A 24,741-nucleotide genomic window follows, 5' to 3' on the forward strand; every position below is an offset into this window, starting at 1 on the left:
TCGCTTTTATTTTTGTCTTTTCTGATTTTTGGGCTTAATAAGTAACAGTAGAATTTCTTAGTTTTATTGTGTTCCTGATAGTATCATGTCTTGTGTCTTTTCTTTTTCAATTCCTGGTTCTTTTCCTTAGCATATAGTTTTAATCTGGAGGTATTCCCACCATTCTAATTTTATACCTTCATTCTCTAGTTCTATTTTAATATTTGTTTTAATATTCACTTTTTATTTTATCATATTTTTATATCTTACTCTTTTGCCCGCTTTTCCTATGTTTGGGTGGACAAAGGCTTCTAATGGTGCAAACCAAATAGGGATACCCCTGTAGGTCTGTTTTTTAATTTTTTGCCAAACTTTCAGAAGTGAGTTTCTAATCGAGTTGTTTTGTGAAATATTTATGTGTTTTAAGTCTCTTATCCCATAGATATGAGTGCCATCCTAATTGTAGATCATGACCTTCTAAATCAAGCAATCTAGTATTATCTTTACTGAAGGCAAATCATGTCAGACTAATCTCATTGATTTCTTTGACTATGTCACAAAGGTGTTGGATCAAGGTGGTGCCGTAGATATTGCCTATCTGGACTTCAGCAAAGCCTTTGATACGGTTCCACATAAAGAGCTGATAGATAAATTAGTGAAGATTGGACTTAATCCCTGGATAGTTCAATGGATTTGCAGCTGGCTGAAGCGTAGACATCAGAGAGTTATTGTTAATGGTGAGTATTCTGGGCAGAGACAGGTTACAAGCGGTGTGCCACAAGGGTCTGTTCTGGGTCCTATTCTTTTTAATATGTTTGTGAATGACATAGGGGAAGGTTTGCCGATGACTCTAAAGTGTGCAATAGGGTTGATATTCCTGGAGGTGTCTATAATATGGTAAATGATTTAGCTTTACTAGATAAATGGTCACAGCAATGGAAACTGCAGTTAATGCTTTCAAATGTAAAATAATGCACTTGGGGAAAAAGGAATCCTCAATCTGACTATTGTATTGGCAGTTCTGTGTTAGCATAAACTTCAGAAGAAAAGGATTTAGGGGTAGTGATTTCTGACAGTCTCAAAATGGGTGAACAGTGCAGTCAGGCGGTAGGGAAAGCAAGTAGGATGCTTGGCTGCATAGCTAGAGGTATAACAAGCAGGAAGAGGGAGATTATGATCCTGCTATATAGAGTGCTGATGAGACCACATATGGAATACTGTGTTCAGTTCTGGAGACCTCACCTACAAAAAGATATTGACAAAATTGAACGGGTCCAAAGACGGGATACAAGAATGGTGGAAGGTCTTAAGCATAAAGCGTATCAGGAAAGACTTAATGAACTCAATCTGTATAGTCTGGAGGACAGAAGGAAAAGGGGGGACATGATCGAAACATTTAAATATATATAAAAGGGTTAAATAAGGTCCAGGAGCGAAGTATTTTTAATAGGAAAGTGAACACAAGAATAAGGGGACACAATCTGAAGTTAGTTGGGGGAAAGATCAAAAGCAACATGAGAAAATATTATTTTACTGAAAGAATAGTAGATCCTTGGAACAAACTTCCAGCAGACGTGGTAGATCAATCCACAGTAACTGAATTTAAACATGCCTGGGATAAACATATATCCATCCTAAGATAAAATACAGAAAATTGGAAGAAGCCGATTATCTAGGCCCTCAGCAGTCAGGATTCAGGACCAGCTACAGCATGGAAACTGCTTTGGTCGCGTTGATGGGTGATCTCTGGCGCGCCCGGGACAGGGGTTTATCCTCTGTCCTGGTGATTCTCGACCTCTCAGTGGCTTTCAATACCATCGACCATGGTATCCTTCTTCGCCGGCTGGAGGGGTTGGGAGTGGGAGGCACTGTCCTTCAGTGGTTCTCCTCCTACCTCTCCGGTCGGTTGCAGTCGGTGTTAGTGGGGGGTCAGAGGTCGACCTCTAGGCTTCTCCCTTGTGGAGTGCCTCAGGGGTCGGTCCTCTCCCCCCTGCTATTTAATATCTACATGAAAACGCTGGGCGAGATCATCCAAAGGCATGGGGTGAGGTATCATCAGCACGCAGATAATAACCAGTTATACATCTCCACCCCATGTCCAGTCAACGAAGCAGTGGATGTGATGTGCCGGTGCCTGGAGGCTGTTGGGGTCTGGATGGGTGTCAACAGACTCAAACTCAACCCTGATAAGACAGAGTGGCTGTGGGTTTTGCCTCCCAGGGACAATTCCATCTGTCCGTCTATCACCCTGGGGAGAGGAATCATTGATCCCCTCAGAGAGAATCTGCAACTTGGGCGTGCTCCTCGATCCACAGCTCACATTAGAGAAATGTCTTTCAGCTGTGGCGAGGGGGGCGTTTGCCCAGGTTCCCCCGGTGTACCAGTTGCGGCCCTATCTGGACCGGGAGTCACTGCTCACAATCACTCATGCCCTCATCACCTCGAGGCTCGACTACTGTAACGCTCTCGACATGGGGCTACCTTTGAAAAGTGTTTGGAAACTTCAGATCGTGCAGAATGTAGCTGTGAGAGCAATCATGGGGTTCCCTAAATATGCCCATGTTACACCAACACTCCACAGTCTTCATTGGTTGCCGATGAGTTTCTGGTCACAATTCAAAGTGTTGTTCATGGAATCGGACCAGAATATCTCCGGGACCGCCTTCTGCCGCCCGAATCCCAGCGACCAGTTAGGTCCCATAGAGTGGGCCTTCTCCGGGTCCCGTCGACTAAACAATGTCATTTGGCGGGACCCAGGGGAAGAGCCTTCTCTGTGGCAGCCCCGGCCCTCTGGAACCAGCTCCCCCCAGAGATCAGAATTGCCCCCACCCTCCTCGCCTTTCGTAAGCTCCTTAAAACCCACCTCTGTCATCAGGCACGAGAGAATTGAGATATTCCTTCCCCCTAGGGCTATACAATTTATGCATGGTATGTTTGTGTGTATGTTTGGTTTTTAATAAGGGTTTTTAGTTATTTTAAATATTATATTTGTTATATGCTGTTTTTATTATTGTTGTTAGCTGCCCCGAATCTACGGAGAGGGGTGGCACACAAATCTAATAAATAAATAAATACATACATACATACATACATACATACATACATACATACATACATACATACATACATACATAAATAAATAAATCAATTAATTAGTGGTCTTCTGACAGGTACAGCCAGATTCACTTAACAACTGTGTCACTTCACAATTCAGGGATAAACCTTAGCATCTCCTGGTAGTCCAAAGCAGGGGTCCCTAAACTTGGGAACTTTAAGACTGTGAACTTCAAATCACAGATTTCTTCAGCTATCTATGCTGGCTGGAGAATTCTGGCACTTAAAGTCCTCAAGTCTTGAAGTTGCCAAGTTTGAACACTTTTGCCCCATGGTTTGTGAGATTTTGGCTCAATACTGTTGCCTAGTGCAAAATAACCTGTACTATTCATTAAAAAAAACCCAACATTAATATTAACAGAGTTGGAAGGGATCTTGCAGGTCATTTATCCACCTCCCCCTGCTGCAACAGGAAATCTTACATTATCTGGATTATTTTGGTCCCTTTAACAGAGAGGAAAATTGCCAGAAATGAGGAGGCATTTACTAGGACAAGGCTGCCATGCAGAGGAAGGCAGAGATAGTTCTTGATTTATGACCTCAATTGAACTCAAATTTTTGATTGCTAAACAAGAGCGTTGTTAAGTGAGTTTCACCACATTTTACTCAATCCATGACATCTCCTGGCTCTAACAGTTATGTGCAAACTAGGGAAGTAAATTTGAAGGCATGGGTAATATTCCAATGTACAGAAGACATGGTTAAATGCATGGCAGAAAGTGGACCTTGGGTGTGTTTTTCCAAATGCAGTAAGTAAGATTGGATTGACTGTGTAAAGCTTTAGAAGAGGTTTGCGTGTGTGTGCACGCAAACGCATGTGTGTATACATGCACATACATAGTAGATAATGTATCTTTTTGTAATGCCTGCATGTAATATGTATTTACACATATGGATATATATTGAACATAGAAATAAATAGTATATTTTTGATGTTCAGTAGTAGTAAATAGTCAGGAAACCTATACCTCATTGAGGCGAAGAGAGGTCAGGCATCCTAACCCTAAACCTAACCCTAATCCTTGACACGAGTGAAGTCAGGTTTGCCACCCCCACCCAGTCACCTGACCACCCAGTCACATGATCAGCAAACCACCCATACCCAGTCAAATGATTTCCAAGCCTCTCCCACCAGTCACATGATTTCCAAACCACTTCCATCCAGTCATATGACTCTCAAGTCACTCCCACCCAGTTACATGACCATTAAGCCATTCCCACCTGGTTATATGACCGTCAAGCCATGCCCACAAAATTAAGTCACAGAGTGGTAATAAATTTTTTGAAGTCTATCCTTGGTGTCAAAGTGTTGCATGGGTCCGGGGAGATACCAGATCAATCCTATCCTTGACTTCTGACACTCAGTGGATGATATTGGATCAATGATACCCTCTCATTGAAAAGTTCCCATCAAGAAATAGTTAGAAGGGGAGGGTAAAATGAAAAAGAGATCATCCTGAATGCTGCCATACTCTCCTAAAATTAAAGTGCAACTAACTCATTAACCAATACTGTATATACCCTGTTTTTTATGAGTCTTTCGACTAAGGTTAAAAGATGGATATAGTTGGAGTCAAATGTTTAACCAAAAATATTATATCTGTCTACTGTTTTTTGAAAGAAATTTCTTCTGTGAAGTCTTTAGTGCTCTCTGTACTTGTTGTTTGCTTGCAAATGTTTCATTAATTGCCAGCATAAAATAATCTTCCCACTTTCCACACCCCACAATCATTGAACTGATGATGTTACTTATCTTGGTAATGAAACATCTGTAAGCAAACAACTAGAACACCAAGGATTCCAGCAAGAAACAATCCTCAACTACAGATGGTTCCTTCTAATATTTTATTATTGTAGTTGTTGTTGTCGTAGTACACACCTGATCGATAGCGCTCATCTCGTGATCCTGAGGATCGACGGCGATGGTATCGAGAGGAGGAGGATGGAGTTACTGGTGTTCGGCGTTCTTGTGGTAGTGCTTGATCCACTCCTGCATTTCCAGAAAATAAAAGAAAAAAATATCAGATTCTGTTGCATTATTTTTTAGAATTATGATAAATATGGCATACAACTGATGAAAATAAAACTTGTCAAGAACTCTATGCTAGAGTTGTTACAAAGCAAATAAATTATTATAACATAGGATATTATGACTTACTGTTCAAAATCAAAGGTGTGAACATTGCATGTACATTATTGCCATTAACTGCAGTACAAATATGCAAAATGATATTGAACAACTCTGGGGAATGCACTTTTGTGGATACTGTCATGCTAGAATTCTACAAATCAGAAATGGATCAAGAAAATATTTTATAGAGTCAGAGTGATAAAACAGCAGCATCAAGTATAGTAATTCTGCCCATGATCCAGTGGTATATAATTAAATACGTATCTTATGAGACAAATAAACCCATGTTTGCTCATCAATTTTACCGTTGCAAAATGAAAGTGCACTAAGTGCACCATATAAATGTTACAGGAAAAAGCAACTGATTTAGATGCCTCCAGAAGTTAGGGCTAGGGTTGAGCTCTAGATAGAAAACATAGAAAAGGAAAATCGTAAAATCTCACCCTTGCTATCTTCAGAATGAATGGAAGAAACCATTTCTTTAAACAAGGATGAGAACAATTGCTCCTATTCCATCCACCTGAGCAGAGAAAGGCAATTCTTCCTCCACTGAAGTAATGGACAATGAAAAATAGATAATTTGCCTTCCCACTTCTACAGCAGATAAGGGAATGAAATGTTGAATGAGCCAGTTGCTGAATTCTTGTGGACTACATCTGGTCTGCAGCTCTAGAGAGTCACCAGGCACTTCTGTTGACTTTCTGCATCAAATCAATATATACCCACTGAGCCTTTCCAAAACAAGATTTTCCCAGCTCTTGAGCTCAATGAACCCCATCTGCTGTCTCCAGATGTTACTACCTTAGGTAGATGCATCCCAGTATATTTGACCGAAGGAGAAAGAATACTGACGTAGAGTTTTTAAATTTCCCATTTGGTAGTATCTCCAAACAAAGAACATTTAGGCTATTCAGTAGAAAGTTAGGAGTTGAAAGAAGAAATAACTGTGTGATGGATTATGTGCTCCGTAGTGTCCTGGCAAATGGTTAAAAATAAATACGAGCTAATTGAAATAATCAGTTCAGCAGTTCTTTCCAAAGAGCATCATGTGGTTGTGCTTGGAGTAGGTGACAGCTCTATTTTAGGTCTACAAATTAGATACTATGGTGATAAGAACCACAGGGGACAAAAAAGACAACTCTGCTTATTTGAAAGATAGATAGTTTATCTACCCTCCAACTTGATACCAATAAAAAAATAAAGATCATCATTGAATTTCTCCTTCTAACATATTGTATACTACAGGATATTTCTATACTTAAGTATATTTTTATTTGTATTAAATATCTTATCCAGTTTTATAAGTCAATGAGACAGTGTATGTGGTATATATACTGTACACAGATCACGATAATTTTCAGATAAGGCAAAGATGGGCAAATGAAGTCGGCTGATGAGCTGGATGAGTTTTTGCATCCTAGTCTCAGCAACTCTTCTCTTTGTACAATTTTAGTTTCTATTTCCAACTGTGAAGGAGGTTGGTGTCAATACTTTCAAACAGAACTATTAGTCAGCTTTTTATAGGTTAGGACATTCTTAGAATCCTATAAATCTGCAGCTATTGGGATTACCTACCATATTTTTCAGAGTATAAGACGTACCTTAGTTTTTATAGAGGAAAATAGGGGAAAGTATCTGCTTACCAGGTATTCATCTAGCATCCTTAGCCTGCACATTATTTTATCCCCTGGTTAGGACTTTACAAAAACTTAATTTGTAGAGGGTAACAATGAAAGAGCTGGGAACATCACTAGTGCCTGGAAAGAAACATTCAGAGCAAGTAGAACAATGGAAAACCCTCTGCAAAGACTTAGGGCTTGGAAAACATTCTTCGCAGAGAGTAACAAGGAAAGAACTTGCAAGCTGGTAAGAGCTGGGAACATTTTTAGCACCTGGTTAGGGCTGGAAAGAAACTTATTCGGAGCAAGTTAGGGCAATGAAAAAAAACCTGGAAAGTCTCAGGGATTGGAAAACATTCTTTGCAGAGAGTAACAAGGAAAGAGCCTGCAAGGTAAGAGCTGGGAAGATCGTTAGTAGCTAGTTAGGGCTGGGGGGGGGAGGGGTACATTCAGAGTATAAGACGCTCCCAAATTATCAGCCTCTTTTTGGGAGGAAAAAGGTGTGTCTTATACTCCGAAAAATATGGTAATTAATTGGTCTCCGTTTTTATTCTTCTTGGGACTGGATCTTCTTGTGTCCTGTTCATGCAGTGGTCAGTTGCTGGTTCATTCATTTTTTTCCAATGACATGATCACATTTCTCTGGTAAGAAACCTTAAATAGAAAATGTCTAATTCAATTTTCTTCCTCCATTAAAGGTCAAAATGGGACCTTCTTCCCCTCTCTCCCATATACAAGGGATATAAATACGACTTTATGGCTGGTTCCAAAGTTTTCTTCAAACAATGGAAGACCAGTACAAGCTTTTATTAAGTATTCAGCAGGGCCAGTCAGTTGTAATTTTTAAAAACAGCCTATTTTTCTTGCAGGGTAAATATAGAACAGAAAATATTAAGCCTCTGATATGCAGACCATTTTGCATAACACAGAAAACCCACGTAAATATTAAACTCCAAAAATGCAGTGAACTATTGTTATCAGGAGGAAGGTAATCTTCATAGAAACCTCATCTACCTCTTTGGCACATATAGTGCAGGAACCTGTAATCAGATGGAATTGCTTTTTTACAGAATAAAATTTGTGTAAATTAATAATACACAAAGCAATATGTAGAGTTATAGATTCATTGCTATTGCCTTGCATGGAGAATTATATCTTGTAAAATCATGTGCTGATATTCTCTTGAAATCTCTTTTGATCTGTTTTCTAGGAGTAACTCCATGTTACACATCCCAGCTAGAAAAATTTTAATTATCACATCTCTCAATGAGGAGGTAACAGAATATAACTGGAAGCTGAATTAACTTGTCCTTTGTTTGGAAAACGCATGATGAAAATAAATATATAAAATAAATTAAAAAATTAGTAGTGTAATGCATCCAGTGTTCAATTACTTGAAAGGAATTCTCTTTTGAAGCCTTTTTTTAATCTATAAAGAAGATGAAAAGAAAAAAAAACTTCCATCAAACATAGTGGGATATTGGTGGCTATAAATCTTGATAACTTTCAGTTATCTTTTGAATCTCCGACTGCTACTAAACAATGACAGTGAATAAAAGATTTTGCCTGTCCACCCATATAAATTGGCTTCATAAATGGTAGGCCATAATATGACATATGTGAGAAATGGAGAAATAACCTATTGGACTACCGGAGTCCATGGATCTCAAATGATATTAGGCCCTAAAAAGTTACATGAAACAAAGTTTTAGACAGAAAGATTGCAAAGTGTATCAGAACTATTTATATTCTTGCTGAGATGTTGTTGTGAAATGTGATTTTTAAAGTATGTAGTTTTGATACATATTTGGAATTAGAACGTTGAAACCGTGAGAAATAGGAAACTGGAAGTAACGAAGAATAAGAGGTTTTCACATGTACACCTAAGTATATGTTAGGACTGTTAAGAATTAACAGTCTGAGTGCTGAGTTTATGGTCTGAATAAAAGAACAAGGAAATGAAGTAATTGAAAAGTATGTATTTGCATAGGACCATAGGAAAAAGAGGATAAAAGGAGGATACCTCTGACAGTAGCTAATCCTTGATGGATTTAGCTATGACAGTGGACCTCATTGCAATGGGCTGTTGATGTAAGCTGTAAATTGTATCTTTAATGTTGGCTTTTTCACATGATTCCTAATTTCTCATGTAACAAACCATTGAATCTCAAAGTAAGATTTATTGTTTGTGGTTTGCCTGTATTTTCTCTTTTTTGCAGAAAAATATTTTTCTCACAGATGGTGCCATGACTCAGATAAAATAGCTGGGGAAGAGACCTGCTGCTGGGCTAGGATGCCTGATCATTCCTTGTGTGGAGCATCAGGTCACCAGACTACTCTTAGATGAACCTTCTACTTTGGATCAGAGATAAGATGGTTTTTAGCTAGTTATGGTTTGTGAGTTAGATGGAGAGGGTGGGTCCTGTCCCTGATTTGGAATGCAAGGGAAGTGTCACAACTGGACTTGTGCTGTGGACAGGCCTGTGTCTTTCCCTGATGTCTTACGTTGGCAAAACAGTCGAAGTAGATCCTGTGGCCGGGACCTGAGAATGATCAATTCTGTTGTAGCAGTGGTAGAGAATCACACCCCCAGTTTGGGTCATTTCTGAGGAAGTGTAGCTTTGTTGTTGAATTTTGAGTATTATGTGTAACCAAAGTTGAGCCAAGAGCTCATGATGTGAAAAATCTGCCCTCCACTTGCATTCTCACAGTGAGCCTCTTATATTCTGAATATTCTGTTCTCTCTGTAACAGAATAGTTGTAACCAAAGTTTGCACCAAAGTTTGTAAAACTAGAGAAAAGGTATGTTTTCACCCCTTTCACAATAAGCTTCCAATATCAAAAGTCTGGGGAGGCGGTGGAATATGTTTGTATCATATTTGTATATGTGAATTATTGTTGCCCTTTTCATGTCTCATTTTGTTGCCTTGCTCAAGGGTTGACATGCTAGGGTTGATATTTGTTCTGGATGGGACATAATGATAGTAAATTTTCCATAGATGATTATGTTTGTTCGCACTTGTTACTGTAATTATTATTATTATTGTTGTTGTTGTTGTTGTTATTATTATTAATTATTTAGTGTTCCCCCCACCTTTTGTTTCAATGCTTTTATTTTTGTTTTGTGTGTGCGTTAGTTCTGTTCCTATTTTTTATCGACACAACTTTCCCCATAGATAAGGGTCAGCTTGTTTGCTGGGTGGTATGTCTTTTATTATTGTTGTTTGACAGGGGATGGGCTTTTCCGTACATTCCGACTGCCTGTGTTGGTGAAGTTCAATTGCCTTTTATTTCCCCAAGATGGTTGGTTCACTGTGCTTTATTAGTGGAGGAAAACAAACAGAGATGGGGGAAAGAAAAGAGGAAAAAAAGAGGAGGAAAAGGAGGGTGGGATCCAATATGGAGTACCTGGCCTTAGATCGGGAAGCAAATACAAATAGAAACACACTGAGATCTGGTTTAGTTTGCATGAATGTGTTGCCATTATGGTACAAGTCAGGGGCTGGTTGTTCACTATTTGTTTGCAGTGCGGTGCATACACATTGTGATGTTTTGCATGCACACCCGCACACCCCCAGTGCAATTTTTCTTCTGCACAAGTACAGAGGAACAATTTTCCTTCTGTGCATGCTTACAGCACTGAACATCATGAAAAATTCTTTTTAAAAAGATGGTGGTGTGTACTTTCCAGCAAAGACAGACTGGAGCCGTCGCATCAGAATTACAGAATTGGTGGGCCGCTATCAGACCGGCGCACCAGACCGCACCAGTAGGAACCCACCAGTGGTGCAAGCAAAATGTGGTTGGTGTATGAATGAGATGCTGAGCATCAGTGTAACCACAAGTGATTGAACCTGACCAATTTTCCACTGGCCTGTGGTCCAGAATTGTAAACATTCTTCATATAGTTAATGTGTGTTGTTTTTTCTCATCTCCCTTCCTCTGCTCATTTACTGCTGAATGCTCTTGGTTTGTGATGGGTATCCAGGTCTAAGATGGTTATGTTTAAGACATCCTAGATGCCACCATGTAAACGTTTGGCAAATTGTTGAACTCTCAGTGTAAAATTTGTGGACACAGAAGATTTAACTGTTTTTTAATATATTTGCAAGCTGTAAGCCCACAATTTTTGTCAGAATACTTATTTCATTGTGAACTGTACAAAAAGACTTTGTTGTGAATATGATTCATTCAAAGAAGAGGTCTTGTGTGTGCATGAGCCAGGGTGGCGCAGCAGGTAAGGTTGTACTGCAGGCCACTGAAGCTGACTGTAGATCTGTAGGTCAGCGGTTCAAATCTCATCACCTGCTCAAGGTTGACTCAGCCTTCCATCTTTCCGAGGTGGGTAAAATGAGGACCCGGATTGCGGGGGAATATGTTGGCTCTGTTAAAAAAAGTGCTATTGCTAACATGTTGTAAACCGCCCTGAGTATGTATGTATGTATGTATGTATGTATGTATGTATGTATGAATAAATAAATGTGTGGAGGGGGGCATTTGGGCAAAGATTAAGAAGAAAAAAACAGCTGCAAATTTAAGATGTTTAAAATATGATCAAAGGAATCTGGGCTTTACAAAAAAAAAGATTGAAGAAAGAAGACAGTTTTGAACAATATTAGTAAAGCCACCTAATCATGGGTTCAGTGAAGACTTTGTGCATAAAGAAATGATGTGGTCTTTTATCCATTGGAATTATAGAATTTTTATGCAATTTGTAATTTCTTCGACTTGTACAGTGATGAGGGAGAAACAATTTAGCAATGTGCTCATTAATCTGATTTTTTCCCCTTTCCCAATTATAAATTTCCCTTAGCTTTTTGCTTTATAACAAAATAGTTGTTTCTGTTTCTCTTTTGTTAGTAAAATACTGTATTTTACTGTGAAGTTCTCTCACACAACATCCATAGAACTTTTTGTCATTTATCCTTGCAAAAACTTGTTATTACTGTTCCTCTGAGTGTATTAAACATATTATATTATTGTTTTGGGGATTTGGACAGAAATGAATAGAATCATTTTAGGTAATGTGAAGAAGTGCCTAACCCATATAATATTGATATCCTCTGTTCCAGGTAGTATTATGCTTCCATTACATCAGAATGTTGCACATTTTTATCAGAGGATAAAAGAATTTAGTACATATACAATGCTGTTGATGAGAAAAAAGAAATGCAGAGCAAATGTTTGCAAATGTGGGATCTGGATGAAAATTGAAAGAAGACTCTCCCAATAAGAGCACACCAGCCTGAACTATTGCATCCTTGAAAAAGTGTTCCAATGGACAAACTGCCTGGCTCCTCATTGGAAAGTCTGTTCCCGATCTTGCTGACCACCAATACAGCTGTGAAGTGTCAAAATTTGGCTTTCTGGGTACATGTTTCACACTGTAAGAAAATATCAACTCCAGAAGAAGTTTCTCACCCTCGGTTATCTGGCTGCATCAAGGCAAAGATTAAAGCTTTGCCCAACATGGGAGCAAGTGCTAGTAACCTCTGCTTTCCTCCCTCTGTGCAAACCTCAACCACAACGCAAGCATCAAATCATCTCATTGCTACTTGCAATCACAAGTGATAAAAGAATTGCTTCATGTAAGTCCAGCAATGACTGCAAGAAACAACCTGCATTAGGAGAGGTCTTATGCCTGCAGTCTGGACCAGCACTGCATTACTCTTCAGTTCTTGCTGTATTTAAAGTTGCATGTCCTATCATTCAAATGTCTATCCCGTTTTATGTATTTGCCTTGCTGAAAACCCTTTTAATCAAAGTAGCTGTCCTCCTTCATCTTGAATGAAGGATGTTTTGGATTATTAATTAATTAATTAAAATTAAAATGTTAAACAAGTTGATGTGCTAGGTACCATATGGTTATTTCTTTGTGTTGTCCCTCGAAGAGGAGGGATTATGAGAACTGGACAAATAGCCTATTGCAGATCCATAGGTCTCCGAAGGTTATTTGGCCCTAAAGTGTTACACGAACCAACGTTTTAAACAGAAAGATTGCAAAGTGTATTGAAACCAATTGTAATGCTGCTGAGCTGTTGCTATGAAATTTGATTTTGCAAATGGCCTCGTTGCAATGGATTGTTGATGTAAAATGTAAATTGTATCTTTAATGTTGGCTTTTTCACATGATTCTCAATTGCTCATGTAATAAACCTTTGAATCTCAAAATAAGATTGATTGTTTGTGTTTTGCCTGTGTTTCCTTTTCTGCTGGAAATTATTTTTTTTACACAGAGAATGCGGATAGTTAAGGTGAGGGGCAGAATATATAAAGCCAAAATTGGGAACGATGCAAATATTTATGAACTACTAGATTAAAAAGTCACCACTGTCAGGAGAAACCTGTTGAGTTGCAAGAAAGGTCAGAAGAAAATGGAAGTTGAAATCACAGTGGGTGTATACGACTGTTGCTGGGAATAAGCAACCAACTAATCCACCTGGGATCATTCTTACTTACAATAAAGATTCTTATCTAACTGAACTGTGTCTGTGAGCCATATCCAAACTTAAGAACTATATAAAATGAGAATCTCTAATTTATTGCTGAATCCTTTAGAGCAGTGATGGCTAACCTTTTCCAGACTGAGTGCCCAAAGCATGTGTGTATGTCAATGTGGGCATGTGTGTCTGAAGCTTCAAAATGTAATATCTGCATGGCCATTGTGCATGCATCCCACCCCATGCATCCCAACCCGTTTACATGCATGCACGTGAGGCCCCTGCACATGCCCCATCCCCCAGGCATGCACACAACATCTGCACACACAGCCCACCCCACAGACATGCATGGCAGAGACCCAACAACCAGCTGGCCAGTGGAAGACACGCGCGCATGCACAACGGAACTGAATTGGGGCGACGGCTCACATGCTCATAGAAAGGGTGTTGTGTGCCACCTGTGGCACGCGTGGCATAGGTTCAACATCACAGCTTTAGAGGGAGAGTAACAATTCCAGGACAACTCTTCTTATATTCTTAACATTTCCTTATACCTCCTACTGCAACCAGGTATTTTGGAGTTAACTGATTTCTGAGATATCAACATATCTGAAAAGCTTCGCATGAGGAATGCTGACTTAATGGCAAGACCGAACCAAGAATCTCCTAATCTAAATTGCTATTCCTTAGTCCCTAGTTTTAAGCAAATAATTAAGAAGCAATCAATAAGCAATCAATTTTTCCTACGCAATGAGTTTTAAGGAAGATTTATTCCCATGTCACTATCCTTGCTTTTGAGATGAAGGAAAGGAACAATCAGCAACTATAACTATTACCTGGGACCAACAATAGGAAAAATGGAATCCAGACTCAAAAACCTGCCTCCAATAAGAGGATCTCAGACAATAAACTTTATTTCAGTATTTTCATACTGTCCGTCCCTTAATGGAACAGTAGTGCTTTAGTTTGAAAAAAGATGCATCATTTTGATTCTTATAAAATTTGGAACCAACTAAATTGGATTTACGAGTTGAGAATTGCAGGTAAGGTATTTATGCCCATATCTCCCAGCCTCTTAATTCTTATAGAATCAGAGTTGGAAGAGACATCAGAATTCATCTAATCCCTACTCCAACCTCGTACTCAGTGCTTTATTCTTTGCAATGTCTGCTTGAACATTTCCAGCTTCTGGTTGAAGTTCTACAGAGACAGAGAATATAGCATTGTAGAAAAGAATGGAAATAGCCTTGAAGAAATTATGCAACAGCTATTATGAAAACATCTGCTTAATCCACAAAAGCAGGAGTGAGTGAGGAAGAAACCCAGTATTGTTGCTTTTTAACTCTCTTTGTTATATGAGAATAGGAGATATTCTAGTAGGTTTTCAAAATTCTGTTTATTCCAAATAATACCTAACATAAATCTGGTTCCTTGTTTTTCAAACCACTGTTTTTTGTTCTGCTCATTGAACAACAGAGAGTAAGGACACCTCCTTGTCCATTTAATAACTCATAAATATCTAAAATTGCCTGCTATCGTGTCTTTACAGCTTAAACACCCCAGGTCTTTTAAGTGGCTGTTTCCAGAACTCTTCCCTCCTCTTGATAGGCACCTCTGAACTTACTCCAGATTGATGTGCTTTGCCTTTTTCCGCTTCCGGTTATAATGCTTCACTTAACCCAGCAATATGGAACAATAATATTCTTTTCATAGTTAAGTTCATTTTAAATATATATGGATTTGACACAAAAATATGTAACCCTTCCCTGGTGCAGAGCTGAAGGGATTGGATACTGCAGCCTAGAGAATAATTCTCTTCCTTACAAGGCAAAGGTTGCAGGTTCAAGTCCCAGTGGGTATGGCTAGCTGATGAGGCCAAAATAAGGCCGAAATAGATCTATCCTAGTCTCCCTTAATTTTCAAATTCAGCAAAAAAACATGTGACATATATATATATATATTCGTAGATTTTCACGGGTATATGTATGTAGATTGTTCTGAGTTCGGGTTTTGCCCCGTGTAATATTTTGAGTGTTTATGCGACGTTTCGGTGAAATCACATTCACCATCATCAGGCTGAAGTTTTAAGCTTCGTGTTGCTCTACACAGTGGCCCACCAATTGTCCATGGGGATCTTGAGCAGAAATAGAAGGCAAGACCCTCCTTTTCCCTTGACCCCCAACAAGTGGTACTCAAGGGAAACTTGCCTGCCTCAACCAACATAGAGGCAGCACTTGGAGATCCATTTCAATAACCATCTATATGCTTGGCATCCATAAATCTGTCTAATCCTGCCTTGAAGCTATCAAGGCTGACAGCTGTCATGACCTCTTCTGGAAGTGAATTCCATAAACCAACGACCTTCTGGTTGAAGAAGTATTTCCCTTGATTTGCCTCACTTTCTTACCTATGAGCTTTAGTGAGTGCTCCCTTGTCCTAGTATTGTGTGATAGAGAAAAGAATTTTTCTCTATCCACTTTTTCTATCCCATGCATGATTTTATACACTTTGATCAAGTCACCCCTTAAACGCCGTCTTTCAAGGCTGAAGAGACCAAGGCGTTGTAACCTGGTATCAAAAGGGAGGTGCTCCATTTCCTTTATCATTCTTGTTGCCCTTTTTTGCACCTTTTCCAGTTCTATTATATCTTTCTTGAGGTGCGGTGTCCAGAACTGTGCACAGTATTCCAAGTGTGGTCTCACTATTGATTTGTACAGCGGCAATACAACCCTTGCTGACCTATTTTCGATTCCCTTCCTAATCATGCCAAGCATGGAATTTGCTTTTTTTACTGCTGCTGCGTACTGGGTTGACATCTTCATTGAGCTGTCCACCAAAACCCCAAGATCCCTTTCTTGGGTTGTCTCGGAAAGCTTTGTCCCCATTAGTTGGTTGGTATATTTGGGGTTCTTTGCCCCGATGTGCATAACTCTGCACTTGTTTAGGTTAAAATGCATTTGCCACTTTGTTTCCCACTCACTCAATTTCGAGAGATCCTTCTGGAGCTCCCAACAATCAGTTTCACTTTTCACTACCCGGAACAATTTAGTATTGTCAATTGTTTTGAAGACAATTGTGTAAATCAAGCATCACATTACAAACATTCATATGGGATGCTCCAAATGTACAGGTTGAGATCACGTAACTGCAGGGGTGGTGAGATGGTTATAACTTTGAAGACAAAACCTTTTTCTCAGGCTGTCATAACTTCAGACTATTCTTAAAAAATGATCATAACTCAAAGACTACCTGTACATTGAGTTAATCCTTCACCAATGCTCAAATCTGGAGGCTGACATGCAGTATTCAGATATAACTACCGGTAATATGCTATTATTTACTACAAATATTATTTACTACAAATCATTCATACTTTCATTCCCAATAAACTAACTGGGATGGATGAGAATGGAGGACATGGGAAGACTGCCAATTAATAAAATAAGAAGTTTGAGTAGAGAAGATCCGAGACAGAATTCCTAGACTAGCTTTCCCAAATCTAACATCTTTCAGTGATGCAGAATTCTAAATTCCAGAAGCCTTTGCAAGAAATAGTAGCAGGAAGTATGAAATAGTCTAGTTTAGCATATGACAGCTTTGTTTAACAGAACCTATTTTGGTTTTAGGGTGTTTTGTCATTTGCTCTTAATTGTTTGGTGGATTAGGTCACATGGAAATAGTAACTTAAGACATGTGTCAATACTCTAAAAATTACTCTAAAAATTGTTCTAAAAGAACAACATAGAATTGTGAGCTCAGTATACGCAACAACCTTCTAAGTCCTTTCATATATAGATTCATTCCCATTTTGCTCCCAAATTCAAGCATTTATTGGGAATAATTTATTTTTCAGTTATTGTAAGGGATAGTGCCTATGAAGGGGGATCTAGTGTAATGAACTATAGTGAAGAAGAAGAGGGAGAAGGGAAGAGACAGCAGAGCCCAGAGATGGACAGGAGATAGGAAGAAATTTAGGATAGCCATTTCTTAGAATCGGGTAGGGTATCCATTAGGGTGAGATTAATAAGAGTTTAGTCTGGCAAAATTCTATTTATTGTATGTAGGCAAATAAAGAACCTAACTTTGGCTGGATTGTTCTATGTTGTTCTTGAGCTAAATCTAATAGTTATTGCTTTTATTGGATTGCTAAAGATCAGAATTTTTTTTAAATGACTGCAACTCACTCAGAGATCCACACAGAGATTCTGAACTAATCTTACCACCACCACTTATAATTTAGGCCAGTGGTCCACAACATTTTGGGTACCAGGAACCAGAGAAATTTTTCCATGGATCGGAGGAGACATAGTTTTGTGTTCTGCCTGCATCCCATAGATGGGTTTTGCTTGTTTGAACAGCCCAGTTTTTGGCATGCCGCAGACTTCTGCCAGTCCATGGACTGGGGATTGGGGACCTTTGATTTAGGCTATAAACATGCAGAGACTTCTCTCACAGAGAACATCACTGAAAATCCCATCTTTCTGTGGCTATATCTGCCATATCATACAGATTTTGAATGATGCTGGAGCAAGGCAGGTTAAGTATGAATTAGTTTGTTTCCATAATTAATTACCATCAAATCCATGGAACAGACACCCTCAAAATAGATGTTTCAATGCCATCTCAAATATAACCAGAGAATGTACTATACGAATGCTTTATTAGAGGTCATAGAGCTACCAAGCAAGACCATACAGAATGGTGCATTGTGGAAAACAGCAGAAAGATCTACATTGGAATGGAATATGGTAGTACTTGCTTTCAGAACACTGAGCAGGAAAGCAATAAGGACTTTCATATATATCACTAAAACCATAGTTTTAAAGTAAACTGCTACTCTTTGATTCACATAATACTCTAAAACACATATGTGTGTGGATACAGATACATTTTTTCAAGCCTGTTTTTTTTTTTGCAAAGTAGCAAAGGAATTGGCAGTAATGACCTTGACTAAGTCAACACTTGTCTTTCAGAGATGGCTTTGGAATGTCCAGCAAAATCCAATTTTCAGAAGTTTGTAACTTCTTTCAGGAATATTGCTACTCTAACAGATATAGCTGGAGTTTTATTAGATGCATATTGTGAAACAACACATAAATGGAGTGTAATTCTGGATTTGCAAATGTCACCTTTCTCTGTGCTGTAACTTCCTTCACATACCACATCCATGAAATCCAACCATCTGCTGTCAACATTATTGTCAAACATATACAGATATATAAACATAAGTACAGTTGTTGTGCTCACCAAAACGAAAGTAAAAGAGGGGACGGTTTGCTGCTGTGCTGTGCGGTGCTGTGCGCTCTCTAGCTGCTGCTTCCCGGATGTCACAGACCCCAATGTTGCTAGTGCGGTGCATCCTTCTTGCGGGCCCTTCACTGTGCTGCAGTCTACACCGTACCGCGGCAGCTCCATTCGCTGCTGTAACAATTCGAAAAAAACTAATTAAATCATGTTTAGTTTTTTTACATTTGTTACAGCCACGGATGGAGTTTTAGCCCCCATGCAGTTGAAGTATGTACACACACAAGTCCCAAAGCAGATGTACCTGCACATATACATACATCCCGCCCCCACCCCGCCCCTAAACATACAAACACATATACAGACATTGTAAAACAGAGCCACATAATCAATTTCCCACTAAGCCAACATTGGTGTTTGTAATGTCAACAAAGCAGCAGCCAGAAGACTGGATGTTGAAATAGTCAAGAGCTGCCTTTTGGTTTACAACCAGTATTTTGGGTATGTTTGCTCGAAACGTAAAGGCACCTTACCCAAAGTATTACATACATACAGAATTAAATTGTTTTGGTTTAAAGATATGAAACACCAAACTTTTCCCAATGATTTGACATTGCATGTTCCAATAGATCATAGCAAATATTGATCAAAGTGCAACTAATGGCACTTTAAAACAACATCATCCCCAAAATGGACAAAGCAACTCCCCTTTGGAAGAATATAGAAGCAAGCAAGATTCATTACAAGAAAACACCAATTTTGTCTGAAAAGTGCTAAAGACAGAAATATAGGAACAAAGACTATGACAAATACACACTCTCCTGGCTCTAGGAAGCAGTAGTATGCAACTTAAGCAGCTGCTTATTTTGTTGGCATAACACAATGAGAGAACCGCACAGGGGTGTCTCCTACATATTTTTTCCAATTTTGCTGTAGCATAAATAGCTAATACAGGACAAAGTCCATAAATTTGGCAGGGAATCCTAGAAACTCTACAGAATGTGTTAGCAGAGGCTGAACTTAATATTCTAGCAATCACACCTTCTTTTAAAGAGTAAAAGTGCTAGAAGATGCAAAGATGTCTGAAGAGTTAATCAGCGGTTTTTTTGATGTCTCACGAAAAATATGATCAGTGAAGGTTTTTTTTATCCTTTTACTTCAGACTGGCAAAAGTGTGTGTGTGAATTGCCACCCAAAAAGCAAAACAAATTATGAAAAATATTTGCTTTATTTGCATAGGAGGGGCAGGTATATTATATGATTCTGAAGAGCAGGATTTTAATTTTTTGGCAAACAAAATTGTTTTTCTTAAAATAATGCAACAAAAATTTGGATTGTTTCAGCTAAAAATACAATGTTAATAGATTTCTGGACACCTCTGAAGGTCAGACTTTGACCTTTGTATATTCTCTTCATGGTTTAACTTCTAAAATGAGGGAAGTAGGGCTCAAATAATTAAATGGTTTTGTATACGGAGTGGTCTTTTCTAAGTTAATTTTCTATGTGGATAATGCTAAAAATGTCATATTCTTTATACCTGGTTTGGAAGAATACTAAATTTGTAAACTCCCACTTATGATCTTCTAGATTTCAGCCTGGAAATTATATAAATTCAAGTGAAAGTTTTAGAGCTTATTATTTATTCCTACATGACATGAAAATCATACTGTAAACACTTCATGGCACTATGCAAAACTATACTGGCAAGATTTTTCCCACTATAACTCCGCATATGCAAGTAGTCCTCACTTAATAGCTGATCTATTAAGCGGCTGCTCAAAGTTATGACAACAATGAAAAGGGAAATTTATGACAAGCCCTTGCATTTATGGCTATGACAGCGTCCCCTGCAGTTATGTAATTAAAATTTGGACATTTTGTAACCAGCGGGCATTTATAATTGCAATCATGGTTGCATTGCTTCCACTTGCACTTAACAGCTGAATTCCATCCAGTAGAAACTAGCAGTAAAATTGCAAGTGGAAGTTTGGTGTCTTGCTTGATACCCATAACGGAAATGATATCGTAGGTTTAGTGCAATCATGCAATGTTCTGCTTAATGACCACATTGCTTAGCAATTGAGCTCCCAATTCCAATTGTGGTGGTTAAGACAGAACTATCTATAATATACACCGAAGCCAAAAAATATAAGGACAATTCATATTGTTATATTTATGTATGTGTAGAAAATATGTCTGTTTCCACTGTGCATGCCTATTCAGCAAAAATGCATAGTTGTTTTTTTACTAATCTATGTGCATATTTTAACATTACTCTGGTGCAGCCTTTCCAATCTGCTGCTCTCTACTTTTATACGCATACATACATACATACATACATACAATACATACAATACATACATACATACATACGCATACATACATACATACATACATACACACGTGTATGTATATAGATATGTGTCTATATACATACATATATGTATATTCTTTCTGGGGAATCATAATCTAAAAGTTAATTGGCCTTGAGGACTGGAAACATCAGTGTAAATCTAATTTTTTAAAACCAGAATCACTTTTGCCAAACAGGAAATTCTGAAAATTAGGTGAGCATCATCTACTTAAAATTAATGGCAATTACCACAAAATGCCCTCTTAATCATCTGACTTTTTATATTATTTTATAGAAAAGGGATACAGCATCTTTCAGAAGGGCAATTTTGATTCCAGATTTTCCTTTTCTAACCACTGACTTAAATACTATGCTGTAACAGGTTCTGGGGAATGCATACATTTCAAAAGATTTCTTAAATATTTGGAGAAGAACTGAAATAAAATCCTGATACTGCCTTGTTTGGGAAAACTTTTAAAACTAATGGAAGAGTTCGTGTAGCACTTAAATCCACAATGTGAGTCCATGCAACCTTTTCGAACCCAGATTTTACTTCCTTCATCCATCCAGAGCTACATGTTGATTACAGAAGAGTGACATTCAAATTCCAGATTATATTATGCCCAAGCAAGGCAGGATTTATAAGTAAATGACAAAGCTCCTTTAAAACCAGCTCATAATCCTGCTTGTCTGGGTGCAATAAAACCTCATCCTGGATTCAGATGTCATGCAATACTGAGTTAGTCTGACTCATTCACCTGCCAGCACGAGTGGGAAAATAAGAGGATAAAGCAGGAAGAAATAGGCCATTTAGCCTTGGCTTCTATGCATATGAAAATAATCCTATGTGTAACTGTCCCTTGCTCCTGTTCTATAATAAGATATATAGAGATCTATTTATATCTTTGTAACTTTCTTTAAGTTATAAATGCATGCTTGTATAAAGTATTTTGCTCCATTATTGGGTTTTTCTTTTTCTCGTTAAGGGAGAAAGAGAAGACAAGAAATGAGACCAAAGCTATCATCAGACATCATTGATCAACTAATAGTAGCACTGACAGATTTTATTTATGTAGGGCAGGAAGGATGGACTACTGGACTCAGGAATCATAGAGGGAAGAGGAAGACACTCATAGAATAATAAAATCATAGGGCTAGAAGGGACCTTAGAGTTTTTCTAGTTCAAATCCCTGCCCAAGGGATATACTAAGAATATACCTATTCTTCCCTGCTATTGTCCTTATTTTGATTGGGATTCTGCTTTTGCTATTTGTTTTACAAAAGAAAATAGTACTGGCACAACTGGAGAACTTCCTACCCATCATGTAACCCTATTGCTGAAGATCAGTGAAGTCAAGCAATTACTGTGCCAGCTGGTGTTTTTTGCTGTCCATGACTCATTGGTTGTAGTGGACTATTAAGATTTTGGTGGTACATCAAGTTTTAATACTCTGTTTTGGTACCAGGTGAAATCCTCTACTTTCTTACCTGGCCCTCTGCCACTTCCTTGATTCTAAACAGCTATAATTGCAAGCACAGGAAAAAAAACTGGCCAGCAGGCATCTAATGCCTGGTCTAATACATGGTCTAATACATTTATTTATTTATTTATTTATTTATTTATTATTACTTAGATTTGTATGCCGCCCCTCTCCGAAGGTTCTAATACCTTCAGCTATTTAAAAAAATTATACATTTTATTTTTGAGAGTTGACTGGTTGATGCATACCAAAGAGCCAAACAAAGAAATGTCACTGCATTAATTATGAATGAAATAATCACCTATTTCTCGCTATTTAATTTCTGCTACTGTTATATGGACCACAGGGAAGTGCGCCAAGGTGAGTGCTGGCATTTGTCCCAAATACTGATAACTGAGATAGCCTTGTCCAATTGGACACCTTCCAGTTGAATTTTAAATACATCTTCCAAGATTTCTCAGCCACGCTAAGCAGTTGGGCAGTTTTGGAAGAAGCTGATCCAACAGATTAGGGAGGAATAATTAGAACACAGTTGGTCTGGGATGTACTGTCCCAAAAATTGAAAGGACATGGGTTACAGGAGTTTCATTTCTATCTATAAGACCACCACCAGAGAAAGGCAATGGGAAATTTCTCTTTCGCTCAAGGCTGCTCAAATGTCATCCATGGAGGGATTCTAGGCTTTCTCTTGAATTGTTTAATATTTTGACTGTAGTGTCCAGAAAATGGATTTGATAATCTATCTCTCCTTTTTCATTTTCTTCAAAATCTGTAGAAATTCCTTAGTAGGTAATGATGGACTAAGTAAGAGTCAATTAAGTGAAGCTGGCGATAGTGTGGACAGATGTTTTTCAGGCCAGTAATTTTGAAGATTGCTTGTCAGGAATGAGGTAGCATTCCCTCCAACCATATGTATCTTAAGTATTTTATTCAGTTCCAAATTTTATAACATTTTGACACATTCTATAGACATTTTGCTCACAATGCCTACTTCTGGAAATATCAATTTCTTTAAGAAAATATATTTGAGGGGGATGGGCAATTTAGAAATATGAAATATAAATAAATAAAAATTTTGATTTGAAATTTGAAATAATTAAATATGGCCAGATATTATTTACTTCCATAATTTTAGTTGAAAATAGTTCAATACTTTTCAACAATCTCATCTAGCTCCATTTACCATGCGATTCCTATTGCTGCCTATTGTCACAGTGGTTAGAGTGCAATTTAACAGGCTAATTCTTCCCACTGCCAAGAGTTCGATATTGACCACTTCAAGGTTGCCTCAATCTTCCGTGATTCCTAAATTAGCAAAATGAGGGCCCAGATTATTGGGGGCAATATGCTGACAATTGTAAACAGCTCACGGAGTGCTGTATGGAGCAGTATATAAATATAAGTGCTAGTACTATTGTTATAAAACCGGGATGGGAATAAGAAGAGATGGACACCTAGGGCCATATATTTAAACAAGGAGACAAACATTTGTCCACAAAAATTAGCTAGTGGGAAGAACTGACACACATTACACAATAGTGACAGATTATTTTGTGCCTCCAGATAATAAACTCTCTACAATGCACATTAACAGGTTGTTGTAATGATTAATACACATGACAGTTCCATGCACTGAGTTTAAATTTCTACATACCTGGAGGTTGTGGCAAGTAGGCCCCAATTAATTTTGATCTCTTCTTTTCATAGCCCTTCTGTGTGATGTCACCTGTCAAAGAGAGCAAAGAAAATTAACACAAGCTTTAATGAAGAAAGAACTCATCCACTCAAGTCAAGAAGGTAAACACTTTCTCTTTGCGCCACTATTTGTTTTGATGATCATAATGAATAAACAGTTGAAAATATATTATTTCCATTTTGCCGGGAAAAGATCATTTAAGCTGGAGCCATTTTTGGCAGCTAAACCCAGTGTAGTTTTCTACCAGTTGTGGAAATCCAATATTCAGAGGGCTGCATTGTCATTGCAATATTCCGTCTTATAAAAATAAAGCAGTTTTCATTATGTTAATCAACAATGGATTATATAGGATATTTGAGCCAGTAAGGGCTGGCAAAGGACATTGCCAATTAGCATTTTCCACCACTATTAATGGGATTCTTTAATCAAGCATGAAGGATGCACAAAAGATTTGGAACTGTTGGTACACCATTCAAATAATAGTATTGTATAAACATTTGGCTAAGCTTTTAAGAGCTACTTGAAGACAAAAATACAAAGCATCAATTGCATCAAACTTATCCAGACCAGGCTATAAAAAGATACTATTTCTATCCCTTCAGCCATACGGCTGAGATGATTTTTTATGACAGATCAAATACTATGTCCTGAGATGCACCAAAAGCAAAAAATAAAGACAGGGGC

General features: G+C 38.2%; 1 protein-coding gene across 4 annotated transcripts in view; it reads right to left on the reverse strand.

Moving 5' to 3' along the window:
* LOC139154351 (disco-interacting protein 2 homolog C) overlaps positions 1 to 24,741 on the reverse strand; it is a 416,316-nt gene that overhangs the window by 142,909 nt on the left and 248,666 nt on the right. For 3 of the 4 annotated variants that reach the window (XM_070728824.1, XM_070728822.1, XM_070728826.1), the window contains exons 2-4: positions 24,016 to 24,087; positions 18,531 to 18,704; positions 4,973 to 5,083 (exon numbers count right to left, since the gene is read on the reverse strand). In XM_070728824.1, coding sequence (XP_070584925.1) covers positions 4,973 to 5,083; positions 18,531 to 18,704; positions 24,016 to 24,087 — 357 coding nt within the window. The remainder of the gene's footprint in view (positions 1 to 4,972; positions 5,084 to 18,530; positions 18,705 to 24,015; positions 24,088 to 24,741) is intronic. The other variant, XM_070728823.1, reaches the window with a different exon arrangement.

Source organism: Erythrolamprus reginae, chromosome Z (genome assembly GCF_031021105.1).
Source record: "Erythrolamprus reginae isolate rEryReg1 chromosome Z, rEryReg1.hap1, whole genome shotgun sequence".
In the NCBI taxonomy this organism is placed as follows: Eukaryota; Metazoa; Chordata; class Lepidosauria; order Squamata; family Dipsadidae; genus Erythrolamprus; species Erythrolamprus reginae.